At 38.2% G+C, this 22,027-nt stretch overlaps 1 protein-coding gene across 5 annotated transcripts in view; it reads right to left on the minus strand.

The window, feature by feature from the left end:
• Nucleotides 1-7,512: 7,512 nt before the first annotated feature.
• Nucleotides 7,513-22,027, minus strand: part of IRS2 (insulin receptor substrate 2) — a 31,462-nt gene continuing 16,947 nt past the window's right edge. Inside the window, exons 2-4 of one of the 5 annotated variants that reach the window (XR_014712586.1) lie at nucleotides 18,144-18,189; nucleotides 11,893-12,070; nucleotides 7,513-9,881 (exon numbers count right to left, since the gene is read on the minus strand). Coding sequence is in view for 3 of the 5 variants with exons in the window: in XM_084635860.1 (XP_084491986.1) it covers nucleotides 10,728-10,761; nucleotides 18,144-18,189 (80 nt within the window). In the remaining 2 variants the exon portion in view is untranslated. Of the gene's footprint in view, nucleotides 9,882-10,697; nucleotides 10,762-11,892; nucleotides 12,071-18,143; nucleotides 18,190-22,027 lie in introns of those variants that run through there. The other 4 variants (XM_084635860.1, XR_014712587.1, XM_084635861.1 and 1 more) reach the window with 4 other exon arrangements.

Raw genomic sequence — 22,027 nt, forward strand, 5'->3', positions numbered from 1 at the left:
AACTTGCTCTCTTCCTTCCTTTTTGGCCTTTTGCAACCTGCAAAGGAACCTTTTACTCCTTCCTAAGTGCAGGACTCTGCACTTGTCGTTGTTGAACCTGATCAGATTTCTTTTGGCCCAATCCTCCAATTTGTCTAGGTCACTCTGAACCCTATCCCTACCCCTCCAGTGTATCTACCTCTCCCCCCAGTTTAGTGTCATCTGCAAACTTGCTGAGGGTGCAATTAATCCCATCATCCAGATCACTGATAAAGATGTTGAACAAACCGTTGCTTTCAGTGTCTAGCAAAGTTATGAATTTAAGCTCCCACTCCCAGGTTCATCTTTTGAAAGTGTTGTGCAGGTTTCCTTTGAGGATGAGGACTGATAGGTCAGATATAGAGCGATCACTTTGTGAACAGTGTTCACCCACAGCTGATAGGGGGTTTTTCTCTTATTTTCCTGTGTGAGTTCATTTGAGAGCATAGTGATTGTCTGGTTTCACCCACACAATTGTTATTGGGGCAATTTTTGCATCAGATGAGGTACACCACTAGTTGTGAAAGGCATGTGTAGGACCCATGGATCTAGAAAGGTGTGTTGTGGGAGGTGTTGATCATTGTAGCAGTGGAGATATGTCTGCAAGGGTGTTAACGAGCCACTTCACTTTGAATGGTATCTGAGCGAGTTTCCGATACCTGAAGAAGAGCTCTGTGTAGCTCGAAAGCTTGTCTCTCAGGGCTAGTCTATGCTGGCAATGCTAAAGAGCTGCCACGGCTGTGCTTTAACATGGCTTGTGTGGTTGCAGTGCAGCGCTGGGAGAGAGCTCTCCCAGTGCTCTAAAAGAACCCATCTCCATGAGGGGTGTAGCTACCAGTGCTGGGGCACTGTTTACACGGGCACTTTACAGCGCTGAAACTTGCTGCGCTCTGGGGGGTGTTTTTCATACCCCTGAGCGAGAAAATTGCAGTGCTGTAAATTGCAGGTGTAGACAAGCCCTCACTAACAGAAGTTTGTCCAATAAAAGATATTACCTCGCCCGCCCTCTGTCTCTCTAATATCCCGGGTTGGACATGGCTACAACAACACTGCATAGAAGCAATAAATTACTTATTTTTAAAACAAACAATCAAAAAGTCACCAATATAATAGTGATAAAACCAACACATCACCTACCCCCCATGTACTAGTAAATCAAAATTGCTTACACAGTATAAACGATACCAAAATAAACTAGAAAAGAAAAATATTAATAAATTTTATTTTAAGAGGTAAACAAACTCTTGGTTTCTTGCTAAGACATTGAAATTAAGCAAGGGATCCTAGAAAGCACAGCAAACCAGCTGATAAAGCCGCTTTAGTGCTGTAAATGAGGCAGACACAATCTAAATGATTGCTGTGTGACACACATTAGCAGCAAGTGACCTGCCTTGGAGCTGCACACAGCAGGGGAAGCTATATATGCAGCCTTGTCTTTTCTCTCTGCTAGACTAGAACTGTAAGTGGCTGGTTTTACTTTAGCAGTTTCCTTTGAGGAATGCACTAAAAATACCTCCTGGATTCTTTGCTTGCCCTTTCAGCGGGTAGAGCACAGTGGCAGAAAAAATTAGTGGAGGTAGAGTTTGATGTTTTGTGACAAACCCTACTAATACAGCTCATTTAAGAGCAAGCGTCTTGAGGTGAAACAAACGGACGATGCATGCCATTATCTCTTGAATCTCAGTGGCTGGAAAGCATGGGGTTTGTTTATATTATGCTTCTGTATCCACCAAAATACAGGCTAAAGGGGTTTCTTGTATAATGATGCATTCCACTCAATCGTTAGCCAGGCGTTTTATTTCCTCTATGGAAAGGTTCATGAAAAATCTAAAATACAATATAGGGGATATTAAAAAACAAACACACACACTTTCTTTATCCAAATTGTTCACACCATAGTACCACCTTTCAAATTAATGCAGTTAGACAGCAGTTCAAAAAGACCTTTATGAATATTCTCACCCATGTACAACATACTAAATCTGATTCAAATGTACTAATGTGATGCACTAAATGAATATACTAATAGAGATGCCACAAGAAGTACTTTAGTTCTGAGGCATGAAGGTAAGTACTGTACTCTAAGAGGTGTCAAGACTTAGGGGTCTGTTGTGAATTTCATGTATACAATATAATTTTTTTCCTGTGGATCGTCTATTTAAGGGGATAAGTACAAGAGAGTTACATTGGGATTGGCAAAAAAGAACACCCAAAATACATGACATTCTCTACACTGGCACCTGCCAAGATGTACCTGGCTGCACATGTGACTATGGATGTCATGTGCAGAATCAAGTCTAATTAGGCGCTTTGCATAATATTCACCAACAAAAAGGGAGCTTTCTCCACCATGACTCTGTCATGGTGGAGAAGACAGGAACTGCTTGGGAGAACTTTACCAACAGAGTGCTCATCTCGCTAACAACATCCCATATACTGACAAGGCACCTTGCTACTTTATGTGCCAAGATTAAGAAAATAAGATACAGTCATCAAAAGATAGGTTAACTGGGGCTAATAATCACTAGCAGTACTGGTTAATCTATGGCAATAGAGCGCTGAAGGAAAATCTAAAGAGACATATGGTTTCTGAACATTACCACCAATCTGTAATCCTGTAGGCTGGACAGTGAGGAGTGCAGGTATAAATGGGCAATGGGGTACTCCTTGTACTGTGTCCACAACACAACAACAAAAACAACTAGTGGAAAGAATAAAGCATGCATGTTTTACCATGGGGATGATGTATTATCTTGTGTTTCTTTGAAGTATTCTTAAACGTGCCTTGCCATATGTGCTGACTCCTGTGATTTCTAGCTAGGGAAGTTGAATCCTCCATTGTCCTTCTTTCTTTAGAATTGACGGATCCTGGGTTTTGTTGCCTTGCAAGATAAATCAAGCACAGATATGGTTCAATTCTCTCCTATGCCCAGTTAGAACAATTACTGGTAAAACCTGAAGAGAGTTAATGCAACCAACAGAGATAAAAAGAGGTTATGTCACCTTGGAAGGCTTAATCCTAAAATTCAATGAAAACAGACTACCTTCAACATTCTCACTTTCAAAAAATCAGGTGAAATTTGAATTCTCATATATCTAAAATCTTTAAGGACCATCTAGAATGGAAGTTACTATTGGATTGCTTTATCAATTCATTGGCTAAATGCATTGCTGGAGTTTTGGCCACGTTGACATGGCAATTCCTTGATTGCTGCGCTGAAACATTGAACAGAACTGCCAATTTCATGCAGGTGCACCAGGGTATCATATAAAAACAGTGCAGCTTTGGAGACAATGGACAGCCATGTCAGGTTCTGCATCTTGACGCAAAAGGTTCTGAGTATATCCCGTTTAAGAACAAGGATACCTAGAGACTTTTGATGTGTAATGGAATAGTGTAACAGAAGAAATAAATCACTGGCTGAAGTTAATTTTCTCACTTATTTCAAAAAGGTCACCCCATAACACACAACGAAAAACCTTTTCTTCATCTATGGATTAAAAAAAAAAAACAACTTCTTCTGGGTCAGATCTTCAGTTAGAGTAAATCAGCGTAACTCCAGTGGACTTTTACTGATTTATGCCAGCTCAGGATATGGCCCTCAGGGTTTACCCTTTTGCAGCAGTGTATGATATTTAGAGTTCTCCTGACTTGTGCTTTGTTGATCCACCACATAGAAAGATGAATATGAAGGAATGATGGCAAGATCAATGACAGGTGTTTGGCAAGACAGGTGTTTCACAAGTATATTGCTGTACAGGTTAATTTGCAAAATTGCTTTACCACCCTCTGTTACTTGTCCTTTTTCAGTGCTTGCCTCTTGACATGCATTTGGAAGTTTGCCTTGTCCTGGAAAATGCTGAAACACCTGGAGGATACAATGAGAAAGGACCTCCCTGAAGGTTTTATAAAATTCACCACTAAGACCAGTGGAATGCAGGTAGTCCCACTATTGTAGGTAGTCCCACTATTAGTTTCCAAGTCATTTCCTCACATTTCATCTTTGAACTGGAATTTGTGTTCTTCTGTAATTTGTTCGAGGCCTAGTTTTGTTTAAAAACAACAACCCCCAAACCAAAAAAAACCCTGCATTTGTGCTATGCTGGAATTTCCTATTGAGAATGGCAAGGTTTCAGAGTAGCAGCCGTGTTAGTCTATATCCGCAAAAAAGAAAAGGAGTACTTGTGGCACCTTAGAGACTAACCAATTTATTTGAGCATAAATTTTAGCTGTAGCTCACGAAAGCTCATGCTCAAATAAATTGGTTAGTCTCTAAGGTGCCACAAGTACTCCTTTCCTATTGGGGGAATGACATTCTTAAAAATCTGAGGAAAGGCTGTCATAACACTTACCCTTTTTTGTTATCATGTATAATTGCTAGTGCTGAATTAAAAGTATGGAACGGTCAGCTTTATTTGGCTAACAGTTGCTTACCTCTATTACCAAATTCAGAGAAGGGTGGTTGAACATAGGAGCTGAACTTTAGTTGAGAGTAAGTAATCTAACTGAATTGAGGTCTCTTGAATATCTGCTTCCAAGTCAGGTTGTCAAAGACTGATGTTGTAGAGACTTTAATTTCTTTTCCAATAGCTGCTCTGTCAAAGTGGATTTTTTAGATCATGTAATGTATTTCATTACCATACCTTTAATGCATGCCTTCAAGGCATCCCAGAAAATGTCTGGGGAGACTCTACCATTGTCATTTAGTTCAAAACATTGTCAAGGAAACTAGTACAGCATTTGGGAGGGGATATTATTTTAAAAAGGAATTAGGAGGATTTGGACAAGTGTTAACTAACTTTAACTTCATTCACTGGATGAAGACTGTGGGCCAGATTCTCAGGCCTGCGACACTCTCTTCAAGCCACTCAGGTAGCTCAAAAGAAGTGGAAACCGGATGTAACTCCTCAGCTGGGAAATATCCCTGCTGTAATGGACCACAAGTAGCTATACAGCTGGTGTAGCCACAAACCCCTAAGCAGAGAAAATGTTCAGGGTGAAGAGAGGCAGAGAAGATTTGTAGCCAAAGTGCAATCCTCTCCAGTTATACCCAGCTGGCAAATAGCCCCTCAGGGACTGTTGTCACATAGTGCAATTAAGAGTGGTGCCTAGGCAGCTCTGAACTAGTTGGGTCAGAGAATCAGGGGGACATAACCAGCTCCTTGACAGATTCCCACTGTGTGTGCTCAGCAGAAACTAAGCACAGCAGAGAATCTGGCCCTAGGTGTCTATACTGATTTTATGGACTATGCCCATAGTCCATAAAAGTGGAAGGGGCTTCTCTTGAATGGCTCTGCTTCTTCCTTGCTGAGCATTCTCAGAGGCTGGAGTAGTTCTTCCAAGGATGCTGACATGGTGAGTTTCACAAGGTTCCATCTTCTCTCCCTTTTGGTTCCATACATATGGTATCATTAGAAAGGTTAGAAGGACAAGCTGCGGTGCTTACAGTATTCTGATGAAATCCAGCTCTATTCTCTCTCTCACCTGACCCTGCCAGTGCCACTGAATACCTGGGCCAGCATTTGTGTGGGGATGTTGGGGTATGGATCAGCACTCGCTGGCTGAACCTCAACTCACATAAGGCTGAGATGATGCTTCTAGGTGAGAAGACATGACTGGAAATTATAGCAGGTTATCTTTTGCGGAGCGTACCCACTATTTGTAACTCTTGTTCACCATTTGGGGGTTGTATTGGAACTCCAGTTGCTATTGGAGGCTTTCATTTGCTTGCAGATGTTGCTATCATGATCCCTGCCTTGGCCACCTCAAAAATGGGTTGCTCTAACATGCTCTAGCTGAGGCGAAGGCAATGGCCTATTTCATAAGGGGTATGTCTTGCCAGGAGGACACTACAGCTACAGAATCCGTATTAGCTGGCTAATGGTTTCCAGATGGAGCTTAAGGTGTTATTTCTTTTAACCTATAAAGCTCTAAATGGCTTGGGACCTGCTTACTTGGGAGAGAGTGAGAGTCCCCAGGCCATACTGCCACCATGCTGGAGTCTCTTCAGTTGAAGAGTGGGAGTGCTCAGTGAAATGTTCTCTGAGATGGGCCTTCAGGCTTTGGACCCTTCCTCCACCCTTAGTGTGAACCAGCCCATGTTTGACTTTCAGGGCATGCTCTGTTTACTTAGACTTTGGGGGAAGGAGGGGCGGAGGGGCAAGCTGGGAACTGACATTTGTCAAGGAGGAGAGTTCTGGTTTGCTGGGGAATGCTGGTGGGTTAGCTGCTAGGTTTTAAAGCAGCTAGTTTGACGTGATTGATATTTTTTATAACTACATCTAAGGCACATAGAGATAGGTACTTGTTTGAATATTGTATTAGAAGTCTGAATCCAAGCAGAAAGCAAGGTCCAGGGCCTTGGACTTCTCACCCTGTACTGGTTAAAGTTGCAGGTTCTCACCCTGTGTGGTTAAAGCTCTGCAGTGAGACTAGAAATCTAGGTTCATTTCCTAGTTCCACTAGATTGCCTCCCCTTGGGCAAGTCAGTGTCTCTTTGTGCCTCAGCTCTCCTCTGTAAAATGGGGATAAGTTTTTCCTTTCTCCCTTTACTTGTCTATATTTGGTTTGTAAGCTCCTGAGGACGGAGACAATTTCTCAGTAAGTATATGTACAGTGCCTAGCATAATGGAGCACTGATCTCCGTTTCTCTAGGCATGACTGTAATATAATAAATAACCAAGAATGTCCTGCCACAAGCCCCTTGCTATTTATGGGTCAGAGCATCATAACAGGCACCTTTCCAATCCTTCATGCTCCCACCTGCCCCCAAACATGTGCTAGTTGTAATCCCCTCAGACTGCACAACATAGAAGAGACTACGTAGAGCGCAGCCATTATTTGGCTGCATAATACTGGAGAACAGAAACCAAGGACAGCCAGTACTGCCAGAGTGGGGAGTCTCTTACCGTGTTCCAAAGCCCCTGCATGCAAGAGAGCACAGAGACCAGTTCTAGATAATGTTTTATATTCATTGTCCACACGTGTAGACAACTACATGAGGGGTATAGCAGAGGATAATCAGCGTATGTCTGCTCCTAAAAGGAAACATGTGGAGGGGCTCCCATAGTTCACCACCTTCCAGTGAGCCTCATCCTCTTTGAGCATTAACAGAGCGCTCAAGGGTTACATGCAAAGTTAAAACATTCCCTTCTTGCAAATTAGTATGTGTTCAGTTGCTTTGAAAATGTTTCACAACTTAATCAGATTATAATAGGAGTTAAAAACTAAAGGCCCTAACTTACACTTCTGCTGAGGGCAAAATTTGTTCCTTAAAAAGATACTAATTTTTTTTAAAAAACCTGTATAATTCTAAAAAAATGACTAAAAGTCATTTACTGATTTTCATAGTTATTATTTCTGTTAACAGAAAGGCAAGTGAGTGTCTGTAGAGCAATAAGATTTAATCATAGAAAGGTTGATTCACGCTAAAGGAACAAGAATAAAGTGGTTTTATCCCAACAAAAACCCTGCAGAAAGCAGGTCCTCAAAGACTTTATTCCTTTAATAAATAATTATTTTATTGCATATGGCTATTAAGGAGAGCATCCATGATCAATACAGACTAAATACAATACACTACTCTAGTTCCATTTATTCTTGTCTCCAGCAGCATCACATTTATCCTTATATACAGCGTGTACATTGGAAGACACAGCAAGATAAGTTAAGTCTCTTGTCATATCACAATAGCAAGAAATATATTTAACATCTTGATATCCATAAACAATACGTAACCAAAATGAAAACACTGCTTAATAACTATAGAGGTTATATAGCAAAAAATATTTTAAATTTAAGGTAAATCAGGCAAAATGTACAAAGACCCAATATACATTGTGAAGTTTTAGCAAACATAACATTTATACATTTTGGTTCCATTCTGTAAACTAAATCAAGAATGTAAATATTGCATATGCCTTTTGTGAAATATACAGGATAGAGGAGAACTGAGTACATCATCAAGTTTTTTTTTTTAAGTTGCTGTATGAATATTAACCATTTGTTATAGTGGCATGATTTTACAATTGGTACAGAGGGATACTTCAAAATAGAAGTAAAAACATTGCATTCAGCAGGTACCACATTCAGTGCTATTGTTAGGGGGCAGGGGGTTCATAGAGCAAACGTCAATAATTGTATCTGTTTCAGTTTCAGAACTGAACAAGTACTAACTTAGAACATTTTAGAAACATTTAACAGGCTTTAAAAAACCAAATAAGCACATTTAAATTGATCTTAGACCAATATTGTACAGCCTATGCATTGCTGTGTTGCGAGACCCCTGAAAATTACACAGGGAAAAAAAAATTACACCCTGTGTTGCGGGGTGGAAAAGGAATTAGTTTACATTCATCTTTGTCTTGTAATACAATCCTGTGTTCTAAAAGTTCAGCATGTAAGCAGGAAGACTTTGCATTGCCATTATATTTGTAAGACATTGACTCTTGTCTTCCTCAAAAGAAAAATATATAGAGATATATATAATGCATTCTGTTTATAGTGATGTATAGGTTCTCCACTTATCACAGAGAATTAAAGAGAAAAAAAATCACACACAACTCAGATGACTTAGTGTAATACTTACATGACTACCAGAGCAGGCACTGGGGAGGTACCCTTAAAAACCAATTGTATATGAACTCTTCATTAAATTTATCAAAGGAGCAACAAGGTGGCAGATCATTCTGCTAGTCTGGTGCAACAACTGTAGGCCACCACACATCACTAGTATTTTCAGAATACTGAAAATGTTAAAAAACATGGGCATCCTTGTAAAGAACTCTGGCTAACTGACTGCAACTTTCATTTTTCCCTTTAATGATGCCTTTAGCTGGAATGCTACTTTTCTGGTCAGAGGCAAATATTAGGACTTTCTGGATGGCATAGTAATATATTAGAATTAACATTTCAATCTGCCCAATACTTATTATCATCATCCTTGCATGCCTGTGTGGATTTTTGGTTAGGAGACATGCAGAGAAGATCAGGGTTAATTGACAAGTATGAGTTTGTAAATAGCAGAAAAGGCTTTTGCAATTTGAAGTACCTACATAAACACCTACTTAGAGAGGATTAAACAAGTGTCAAAGGTAAAAAGAGATACCCTCCAATGCAGTTTGATTATTTTAACTTACGTTGCTTAAGTTACACCCTTTATAACTATTTGGAATCTTCCGTCAAAGTCCAATCCACAAAGTTTCATTTCATTTTAGACTTTTCAGTGCCCACATTGGGCTTTGTCTGATAAGTAAACACTGCAGCTAGTGATTTAGAACCAACCAGCAGCTGTATACTTTAAAAAGTTAAGTAAGGCTGAAGACTGTTCTTGAGAGATACTCAGCATAGTGATAAAGGAGGTCCTGTTATACACCAACAATACAAATCCGGCTTTACTTTGAACTGAGGTAGTACCGTGGTAGGCTTGAATTTATGCCAGTAAATACCAGATTTTACTGCTTTTGCAGGTGTTTGCAGAATCCCTTAATATGCTGAAGAATAAATACAGTGAGTCTTTGCAGAAAAAGGAAATGAAGGCATTGGCCATAAGTTAAAGAGGCCGGTTGAAAAGTTCCGAATTTCTAGAGAATATCTTGAATAAAGTCTGTCAAAACAGCAGCACAATGATACTGTAGATGTCAATGACAGGAAATGAGTGAGGCAGGTTGCTCTCCCTTCCTTGCTGATTTGTTGTCCAGTACAGTCCATAACTGTTTTGAAAATTAAGCAACCTTTCGGACCAACAACAAAAATAAAGTAAACCTTAAGCAGCTTTGATTTAAAAAAAACATTAGCCAAGCAGCTTCTTTCAATGTTGTACTCTGTTGTTTGAGGTCATGGTGATAAAACTAACTCCTTCACTCTGGAGGGGAAAACAAAATGAAACAAGTCAATAAATACTGTTACACAAATCAAGTTACTGATTTAAAAACCATCAAGAGATTGTTTTACCTTTATGTCAGGCTTTAATGACAATAAAAGTATCATCGAAATGAAAATTACCTATAAAAATATGCTTACATATCTTGCATGGGATTACACAGAGGAAAAGGGGATAAGGCACGTTTTCTAACCTACTACTATTTTGTTTTTATGACTACCAAGAATAACTGTTCAAGACATCAAATGAGATTTGGGGAGGAAAATGGGAGAGGAAATAGCAAAAATTCCTCCCTCCTCCCCCCCACTCCTTCTGAACAGCACTGGTTTGTATTAATAGCAAGGTACAAGTTCTAGAAAATATATAGAAACAAAAGTTTTCCATCTAGTTGGAAGCTAATTGGTGGAGTCTACTTCCAGACAGTGAGAAACAAGACTATTCAGACACTATTTTGTACGAAGGGCAAGTCTTCTCAAAAGATAAATGAGTATATAATGGATAATCATATGAATTAATTATTTCAGTTACTAAGAAATCTACTGTGCATGACGAAGACCAAAAACTCTGTAGCTGGAAAGGAAAATGGCCAACCTGCCCAATCCCCAAACAAAACAAACTTATCTTCCTCTTTATCTTTCACAGAATGAATGGCTGTTGCCTAAACAGCTGCCTGAAACAGCCAACCAAAATTATATCGTATATTTTTTTAAAATCCCATTTTATTTTATGCTGTTTTAAAGAATCTAGCTGAACTGTGTCAGGTTCTTTTACAATAAAGAAATAATGAAAGATATGTACCACTCAAACACAGCAACACTGTCATATTTCTCAACTCACAACTTTAGGAGGTTTCTTATTGTGGCTGTTAAAAAAACAAAAAACATTTCCTTGATGTGTCACTTTAAATATAAATTGTTCTTAGCTTGTTATTATTTATAGTAGCTGTGCATATATAACAATTAACAGAAATCAGAGACCTTGTAAATTCTACATGCAAACAAAATAGTGTATGCGTAGCAATATGTAAAATTGTATTCACATTAGGTTCTCCTTATGGTGCCTGTTTTTTTAAATTTATTTTTAGTTTTAAAACTTAGTTTTAAAAGCTCAGAGGAATCTGTAGTTTGAAGGTGAACTGCAAATTTTTTGCCAAAAATTAAAGGGTGCTTGCACATTGCCAGGAAGGAACAATTATATAGCTGTTCAGAAAAACAGGCCTGGATCTAGCAATCCCAAAGGCAAAAAAAATCTATGTTAGCTTTCCTGAGTACTGACATAAGATCAAGGATGTAGTTGTCAGTGTACTTTATCATGTATTTATTAATTTCGGCATGTAAAATCAAATTCAAAGCCAATGCATAACAAGTTATACATGAAACCTGGATAATTAACAAAAATGTAAATACTGTATAGTATTCATATAATTGGATTTTCTCTGTATTGATTCCTGATTAATCAAACACCACGGCTTGTTACAAAAGTACACAGATCAAAGGCTGACACATCTTTCCAATATGCTGTGGAAACCTACTTTCACCAATTTTATCCAAGAAAAAAGTGACCTGTTGAAATCAATGGGAACTACTGAGTGCTCAGCCCTTTTGAAAGTCAGGATTCTTTTTTAGGTGTCCAGATACGGACTTGGAGCCTAAGTTTATGCCCCCATATTCAAAAATTTTGACCTCTGCTTCGAACCTTAAAAAAGCCTACTACAGTCTAGCTTCTAAACACAAACAAAACAAACCCACACACGTTCTTACTATGGAGGAAGAAGAGCAATCTGGGTGTGGATTACAAATTTTAGAAGGGACATGCAAATTAACGATTGGCACATACAGGATAAGTGAGGAGCTCTTATTTACACTCTCTCATAGTACAAGAACAAGGAAACTTTAAATTGAAAGATAAAAATGATTTTTTTAATATCATGCATAATTAACCTGTGGAACTCATAGCCACAAGAAAATGTTATGATCAAAGTGTAATAGCTCACCTTCAGGATCTTGTAAGCAAAGATGTTCACAGACGTTATTAAATAAAGTAAATGGGTGTATTAAGAACCCACATGAAGCTACTCTGAGTCAAGAGAGTCACTTCTTGGGATAGGGCACAAGGGTCTGATCAGATGCTTCTGCAAAGAGACTGTCTTTCATGCTGTTTTGTTCCTACTGCTGTTTAGGGAAGCAAGAAGTGTTATGTGTACACTTTGTAAATAAACAAACTATGCTAAAAAATAGCACGACTGTCATTGATCTCTTATCTGAGCAGAAAACATCCTGCCAGGCCTGAATTTTGGCTACTCCTCGTCAAGGCAACAATATAATTAAGGCCAATAGCTTAAAAGGATTCAAAATGTCTACAGCCTATATGGATAAGAAGAATATCCCTGGTTACAGTAGTTAGGAATTTTGTATACAAAGGAGCATAAACACTCATATTTCAGGATATATGTACACCAATGATGAAGAAACTTCTGCTTTGGGCAGATTATTCCAAAAAATTGTCCATGAGTTCTCTCGCATCTTCCTCTGAAGCATCTAGAACTAGCTGCTTCCAGACACCAGATGCTGGTCTAAGTGGTCAGATCGAATACAGCAGCTGCTGTTAAGAGCTAGAAGTTATCACTGTCTAGATTTTGTACTACTTGAAAAAAATATTGCTTTTAAATTATTTTGTACTTTTTAATAAACCTTTGTAAACTTCAGTTTAGTTTACATGTATTAAGGAATATCATAATGCAAACAGCGAGTAAGCTGTATATCTGACTGCCCTGTTAAGGATGCTTACTTAAAAGCATATTTAGGAATTTGACCCATAAGAAACTGTACTTGTACAATGATCTGAAGTGCTTGTAGGCCCTGATTCAACAAGGTACTTAAACGTGGCTAATGATTCTACTCACATGCTTAAAGTTGGGCACATGCTTAAGTATGTTGTTCAACTGGGGTCTTAAGGCCTGATTCAAAGCTCAGTAATGTCAGTGAAATGGTTTCCATTAACATCAATGGGCTTTTGATCAGGTTTTTAATGAGGAAAGGAAAAATAATCACTGTTACGTGTGTTGCCATGAGATCCACACGAAACTTCTTGTTGCAGATTCAGAGGAAGCCATTTACCTATTTGCCTAAAATAAAGGTGCCAGTTCCTGACAAGTACTATCTATTAAATTTAACTTTGGCCATTAATATGCTGTATGTAATCATAGGCTCCAATTCAGCAGCACTTAACTATGTGCTTAACTTAAGCATTTATAGAATTCCATGAGACTACACAGGTGCTTAAAGTTAGGTGCACGTTCAAGAACTCTGCTTACTTTGGGCCAAAATTTGCAAGCTACAGGATAGATTCCTGATTGCTTCCAGAAATAGAAAATGTTAAACACCTTAATCAAAGCATCATAGATATGGTCCTCCATAAGTAACACACAGCAGGAGGAGCTGCATGTTTTCCAGTGGAAAAAAACAAAACAAAAATCATAATCAGTGACAGTAAACCAAACCAGGGCATGTTGCATAAAGGAAGTGAAACATGCATGTTTAACAGACCAATCTGTGTGTCTATGTATGTATTAAACAAATACAATATTTGGGAGAAGTAGGCCGATAAACCCTATATCCAGGGCCACACGAAAATCTATCAAAATACAAAATCTGATATAATTTCTACTGTCTTTATCTAAATTGTTTACTTTAAATGGTTTTGGGGCACATCAATAAGAGATCCGCAATTACAGGATCAGAGTTTCCAAAACTACCAAAGGCAAAACTCATTCAAATTGCATTTAATGCTTCTCTTGAGTGCACAAAGCCATAAATACTAACATGAAATTAGCTAGAAAAAATTCAGTATTGCGACTTATCAAACACCATGTGTACAGAAATAATGGCTTGCCAATTAAAACAAATTCAATCTGCTTATTAATTTGCAGTCTGTAAGCAGTGAATAAGAGTGTACTAGGTCTTTAAAGTTCTAAAGATAAATATAATTCTCATCAACTGATATGCATAGAAATGAACAGTTATTGATGTGGCTCAATACAAAACACGCTATTGGTCACTGACAACCTATAAATTAACTCAAGAGGCAGTGTGATCTATCAAACAGGACCCTGGATTGGGAGTTAGAACACCTGGGTTCTATTCCCAACTCTGCCACTGGTTTCATGTGCGACCTCTGACATGTCACTTCACCTCCCTGTACCTTTAATTCCCCTCCTATCCTTCAGCTGTCTTGTCAGGTATGTTGCAAACAAATAACTTTTTCCACCATAAGTAGTCCCATTGAAATCATTGAAATTTCTCATGATAGTATAGTAAAGTTAAGCACGTGTGTGTTTGTAGGATCCAAGCCATAGACTGTAAACTCTCTGTGGCTGGATCTGTCTCGTATTCTGTGGTTGTATGGTGCCTAGCACATCTGGACCCTGATCTGAACTGGAGCCTGAAGACACTACTATAATACAAAATAAAAAACAACAATAAATTAAGAACGGACACGCTGTATTAGAATTACATTATTTCAAAGGAAGGGAAGGACGAAAATGAAAACAAATGTCTAAACTTTCTGATCAGTATTTATCACTCCTCCCCCCATGATATTAATTCATAGAAATATAGATCGGGGCCAAACCCTGACCTTCCTCCAGCCCTTCTTCAGCAAGTTACTTAACTTTAACTTTGTTTAACTTTAAGCGAATTCAACAAGACTACTCATGTGCTTATAGTTAGACATACTTAAGTAGGGGGTCTCTGCAAGTTGGATTTAATGAGACTATACATGGAAGAAAAGAAATTTTGGCCCCGATTAAACGAAAAGGTTTAAGACTAGAGCTTAACTATTTGCCAAAGCAACATACATTTCCCCTAGTGCAAAATATTTAAAGTGTCCACAACTACCATCAATCTGATGTTACACATATATATTTCAAAGGAAAAACAATTTAACTATGAAAGAGGTGATAACTTTTTTGAAAAAAAAAAAGTATATGTTTGGACATAATTTGAGGCAAGCTGCTCAAACGAACACACTTTTGGGGGTTTGTTCTTCTACTAAGAAAACAGTAAAATGTCGTTTAAATATGGACTTTTTAAATTTAGGGGAAAATGGGCACTGTGTGAATACAGGCTATGACCCACAATAGCAATCTATAACTATACACCAATCAGGCTTTTAAATAAGCAGAGCAGGGTTTATGTAGATACCGGTATCTACATTAAAATGAGTGTTACAGTACTTTAAATCAAAACAAAAAACCTAATTGCTTGAATATAAGCACAAACAAAAAGAGATTCTGTCTTCTGAAGTGGGAAACGCATTGCTGCACAACTTGGAAAAGCTGCTGTGTGCTGCCACCTGCAAGTGCGCTACAATTATTTTCAGACACTTAATAGTGGACACTATACGTTAGAGGCTACGATGGGTACCAGGATTCTTTGAGGCCATGCACACACATTACAATTCACTCTTCGTGCTAAATTCTACCCGCAGATACCAAAGTAATAAGAATTGTACACAGGTATCGGAGGACAAATTTTGGGTCTTAGTTTTATTGTCCCCCCCCCAATACAAACTGGAAATTTTAAACACTAATTTCTTTAACTAAAATGAACTTTCTCTGCTCAAAAATTTACATGCCTCACTTTGCTGAGAATACAAAGTGATTGTTTTCACTCGAATTTTCTACTGCAATATAATGGGTCGATCCTGCAGTGGAAATACACATAGTAGTAAGTGCTACACTTAGGTTCTTGCAGAATCTGGTTCTAAGCTTGGTATAAATGGTATTTTGGTATCTTTTTGTCAAGAAGTTCATAGACTTCCAAGTATGAGCACCTGTGCGTTAAAATATAATTCTATATAAATTATAGAATGATTTAAAAATATTATGAATTTATAGTTAACATGCTGGGCCTTGATAGGTACTTCTCACATCCATAAAAAAAAAGATAGGTGTAGATTTAAAAAAAACAAAAAAAAACTTACACGTTTGTACTTCCCAGATTAGTTAAAAAAAGTTCTCGTACTATACCTCTCAAATTCAGAGATTTTGCTATTTTCTATTACTAAATAACTTGGAATGGATGTAATAAATTAGGCAAAATAAGCCTACTTAGTACAATAGGAAGTTTGTTCTGTTATTTCCACCCTCTCTCTCCTGCAGCTTGGATATATGCCTGCTTAACATATTAAATGAAACTGAATAAAATCAAGTCACTTCTCATACAGCAAGCAAGCAAATCATCAGAAAAATCTTTCAAATCTTTGATCTTGAACTGGAAACAACCACGAAGCAGGGACAGAACATGAAGAAACAGAGGTGGAAACTATATAGGAAATATGCCACCACAAAGATTAACATGTGGCATCCAGCCAAAGAGACACTGTCTCTACAGGATTTAGACATCAAAAAACAAACAAGAGGGGTTGATGACCATCACTACTGCATTTGCCTCCCACCTTACGAGCTACCACTCGATTTTATTATCACTGCAGATATAAAAACAGGACACTGGAAAAATGGTTTCAATTTTATGTCAGTTTGGTTTCCACAAGTCCTTCTGTGTCAACCCCAAAGAGATGGTAGAAATAATCTCACAAGTTGACTGAAGGGGGGGGAGGGAGGGGAGGAAGCAAAATTCTATAAACACAGAAGCCATATAGGAAAGGGTAATAGAAGAGGTACTCTTCATTTTTCTGTCCTGTCCTTATATTTTCTTTAGATTGGGACTGAAAATGGAAGAGTGAAGGAGAGAAGAAGCTGGACATGAGGTTGCAGACTACATGTTTCTAGGAAGAAGGGGCAAAGAAAACCTATAGGGAACTGAGCAGACAGAGCTTATTTACTGGGCTGACAGGTACAGACACAGCAATGTATGTCTTTGCATATTCTTCTTCTTCCATTCTACCTATAGGGAGTCAGAAAATGGGATTGCAACCTCTCCTCAAAGGTATGTGATCTAGAATCAAAGTGCACAAAGGGGAAGCTAAATAAACATCTGATTACTGTATATTTCTGAACAATTCTGCAGATTTGGGTTGAAAATCTCTGTAAGTTGGCCAATATTTTTTGCAGAATTATTGAGGCACCAAAACCATATAATATATGTAGATATGAAAAGGTTTCTATCAGTTTACTGGAAACTCAATTATACAGGATGCAAGATGCCCCACAGCATTGTGCAAAAGAGGGGGAAATGTCTACAGTTTTCCAATATGTCTGGACAAAGCTTACAACTTTATTTATTTTGCCCATGAATTCTTCCCATTCTATTTTCCACCAAAAGCCACTCCAGTTAAACCAATCTCAGAATTTACCTCACTCAAAATACAGCGTTTCTAAAATTGTAAGGCAGGCTTCCCAGGCAAAGTGTAAGGAAATTAAAAAGAAAGTGAAAACTAAATGGTCTATTCCTTGCTATATCATTAACACATAAGTTTCAATAACTGATCTATCTAATAGGTTCTCAGTACTTGGTACATATATTGAATATTCAGTAAACTGTTTTATCTTGTGAGACCTTCAAATATAGAAACAATGATGCAAGAAAAAACGTGGAGGCTGCTTTGTCCAAATGTTTAAGCATTCCTGCAAAATACTCTTCCCCTTGTCAAGATGGCCCCTGTAGTGCTTCAGTGTAGATGGCTACCTATGCCGACAGGAAATGTTCTCCAGTCAGCGCAGTCCAGTCACCTTTCCAAAAAACCAGGAGCTAGGTCAATGGGAGAATTCTTAACTTTTTAGTGTAGACCAGACCTTAGTGTGCTTACTTAGATCATCATCATCTAATAAATTTACCTTACAAGTGCTGAATCTAATCCACACCACTCAAAATCAAAAGTTAACAAGTTCTACTCCTATTATTAAACCACTGGGAGACAGACACTAATAACACTTTAAAGTACAGTACCCATAAAAGAGGACCTGAGCCAGATTTTAGCCTCGGATGCTAGGTATCCGATTTGCTTGACCATTACAGTACCTCCTCAGTTTGAATTCACCCTAAAGTTTCTTTCCTGCCATCAGATGCACCGTGGGGCTCGCAGAGTCCTCTATTTATAAAAAGCATTCCTGACCTAAACAATTGAGGACAAATTCTATTCTCATTTACAGGTTTGCAATGTCATTAATTTCTTCTTCAATAAGGTTGCACACCTATAATTGAAAACAGACTGACTCAGTGGTTATTGGCCAATTTTCAGCAGTGCTTCAGATCTCCATGAAAATATCTGAAAACATCTACTCACCTGCTCTCCAACCTAACTCCCAAGTAGGCATTAGTCCTGTTTCTTTCTGTGAACAGGTAAATAAAAATTTATTGTATATTATCAGAATTTATTTAAGATTAATAACCAAAGCAACTGTATATCTGACAAGTACATTTTTTATTTCTGATTTACAATATAGATCCCCTTATTCCCTGCCCCCACCTTAACTGTATTTTTTCAAAAATAATGCCTACAAGTAGTGTTCTGGAGTCTAATAGTATGCCAGCATTTAGATCTTATATTTAAAGCAATATTTTGTTAAAGGAATATCAATAATTTGCTTATTGATATCATTCACGATTCTACAAGAAGAATCCACAACAGATGAGAATCTCTTCTGAAATTTATATACAGTAGTATTGTATACAGCAGCTATTATATTGTTAAGGGTTGAAAGGTTGTCACATTAACACCATAAATACCCCATTACATGTCACATTTGAAGACAAACTGATATACCCTTTAAAAACAGAGGCAACAAATTGGTAAGTAGTTTAGAAATGCAATACCAATCTTTAAAATCTTAAAAAATGTCTTATCCACAGTCCACTATCTCAAGCAAAGCACACAAGCAGTATTGAAGGAATTAAGATTATTCCTAGCTACACTGCATGCATCTCGAATCCTCTTACCTAATAGCTTCCTGAAGAGACAAAGTGAAGCAAACCCATATTCATTAGCTCTGCTAGACCCAACTGACTCCAAAGCTTCACTTTTACAAAGGTAGTTAAGGAATGAGAATATAAAGTTGCCAAGTTACCTACTCCAAGGAGCAATAATGTCGGAGTCAAGTGAGGAATCTCAGTTCAAACAACAGCAGCAAATATTCTATGTGCTAGTTTTCAGCTGTGAGATCAGTATCTAAAAAGTCCAGTTCCTTTAAAAAACACCCTTTGTTTAACTATGAAAATACCTACTTGACTAAAGTAATCCTCTCAAAACTTAAACGTTATTTAAGAAAGGGGAGGACATTTTACTAACGTTTAAGAACCTAGTATTATGTGTGTCCTAAAGTACAAATCCATAACATAGTGCATTTTCTTCTGTAAATACAGGATTTGTCAGTGACTGTTTACCTAAAGTACACCCAAAATAGAGCTCTGGGGCCATGTAATGTACTATTTCACGTGTTTCTTTCTGTACTTAAAAGGTTTTCTAGTTTTGTTTTGTTTTTTGGCTACTGTAATTTGCTCCAGAGCAAACATGCTTGTAAGATATCAGTATCTTAAAAAGATCCACGGATGCCTCACACAATGCTTTGAGAAAACTATTCTATTTAGCAACAAATCTGATTATGGTGCGGGAGGGATAGCTCAGTGGTCTGAGCATCGGCCTGCTAAACCAGGGTTGTGAGTTCAATCCTTGAGGGTGCGATTTAGGGATCTGGGGCAAAAATAAGGGACGGTACTTGGTCCTGCTGTGAAGGCAGGGGACTGGACTCAATGACCTTTCAAGGTCCCTTCCAGTTGTATGAGATAGTTATTTAATTTTTAATATGGAGATATACCTAAGTATATCTCCATATTAAGTATTTCTTTTTAACATTTTATTTTATTGGCAGGATGAGATCCATACAAACAAATAAAAATAGGATCTTTATTACGTAAGAGTTCACGTCCAATCCCACAACCACTCAGCATACAGAAAGAACTCCCTGAGATTTCAGTGGGAGTTCCCAGTACAGAGCTCTTATAAAAATGGATCAATTTGCAGATATCCTACCCTGTCACAGTAGTTTGGGGCACCACGACTGGTTGCCATGAAAATTATTGGGATGTCACATCAAGGGACTATAACTTCATGTAGGGAAATAAGCAGTAGATGAAGTCTCATAAGGCAAGGATTCGGTTTTATAAATGATCATAGCGACAAGAACATACAAAAAAAGAGGAATAAAAGCCACTGACAATATATAGCAGGGGATATCTTGCAACATACATGTTTCTCAGAATTTTTCTGAATGTCAGGGGGTCTTTATAGCATAAGGTTCTCTCAAAGGTCTAAGAGCCAGACACTCTTGCAAACTTTATGTATTGCATTGACCAGGAAATATAATCTAAAAGAATGCACACAACAGTGCAAGCAGAGGAACAATACACAAATCCTTTTTAATTTCACATTTACCGAACAAATACAGTACATCATATATGCTAACTAGACACAGTACAATCCAAGTCAAGCAGAAGTACTTAGCTATCTCCAGCTGACGCAAATATGCAACAAGCACCAGACCAATTTCAAGTCTGTTAGCCAAAAATAGACACATTTGCATTTAAACTGGCCAATCTTATTAAAACTGGTGAAAGTGAGCAAAATTAAAGGCACTGAACATTTACATAGAATTAATTCCTGACACAGTAGCAGTGTGTTCCTGAGAATACTGTTCAGGCTAATAAAACAGGTACATATACTAAAATCTGAAAGAGGAGTATACTAGGCAAGTTAAGTTAATGGATATTACAGTCACCCACTCTCTCTGGCTTCACAATTCAAGACTTAACTAAAACTGAAGTAATTAAGTGATGTTATTCAGTTCTGTAATAAACGCTATCTCACTTGTAGAAAGCCTACATTAGGATTCCCCAAGGATTTTAAGGTCACTGGGTCATTCAGAAAGTTGGCTAGGAAAAGGAAATTTCCACCCATTAATTGTATTCTGTGTTCATGAGCCCCAAATACAGGCCCATGAGTTTTCTGCCATCAGGTAACCCAAATATGGTTTGTCTTCCAGAAGAAGACCTGTTAAGAAAAGTGTGAATAATTGTTACTCTTGTAATGTTCCCATCTTATGTATAGAACCCCACCCTGTCTCTTGATGTTTCCCCTGAACCGCTCGCCCCCACAGCAAAATACGTCAGCAGCAGTCTCAAGATGCCTGTTCATATGCAGAGGAGTAAGCTGGAGCACCAAAAGGCAGGCCAGTTCTCCTTACACAGAGGGCACAGCAATTCTGAGCACAGCTACTGGATGAATGCCTCCACCTAACTGACAGGTCATCCAAAACAACCAAGACAAGAAATCGGTCTGTATTTCTGGCAACAGATCACAGAAATGCCTTCTTGCTTGCCTTACTTTTTACAAATACAACTGATAGAAAACTTGGATGAAATCCATCTAGTGCAAAAACATTCCTCAAAATCATACATAATAACGTACGAGTACGCTTCAACTACATTAGTTCCCATAGCTCACAATTTCCCACATTTATGGCCCACAGACCACACAGCCAATGAAGTGAGCTGTAGCTCACGAAAGCTTATGCTCAAATAAATGTGTTAGTCTCTAAGGTGCCACAAGTACTCCTGTTCTTTTTGCAGACCACACATGGTGTACTGAGAGCTGGCTGGTCACATGGTGATAGCTCTCCCTATTTCCAGTTGCTAAACATCATTAAAATACAGGGACAAACAACAGAGACACAAGGTGGGTGAAGTAATATCTTTAGCTGGACCAATTTCTGCTGGTGAAAGAGACACGCTGTTGAGCTCCACTGAGCTTGAGGCCTCAAGAAGAGCTCTGTGTAAGCTTGAAAGCCTGTCTCTTTCACCAACAGAAGTTGGCTCAATAAAAGATATTACCTCACCCGTGTTATCTCTCTCATATCCCAGGACCAACATGGCTACAGCAACATTGCAAATGGGAAAATAATGCCAGGAGAGTGAGACATTGCTATAGCTCCATGGGGATGTTGTGTGACCACAAATGGTCTGAGAGATGGCCTCAGTCAATCAGGAATAGGAGGGGAAATGGCCCATGTTCTTTATCAATCATTCAGCCCATGCTATGAAGAAGAAGACAGAAACCCCCTGTCCTAGATGGATTAAAAAGACTGTGCAAAACTGTTTAAATTAAGGAAGAGTATA

This window comes from Lepidochelys olivacea, assembly GCF_965140295.1.
Source record: "Lepidochelys olivacea isolate rLepOli2 genome assembly, chromosome: 1".
In the NCBI taxonomy this organism is placed as follows: Eukaryota; Metazoa; Chordata; order Testudines; family Cheloniidae; genus Lepidochelys; species Lepidochelys olivacea.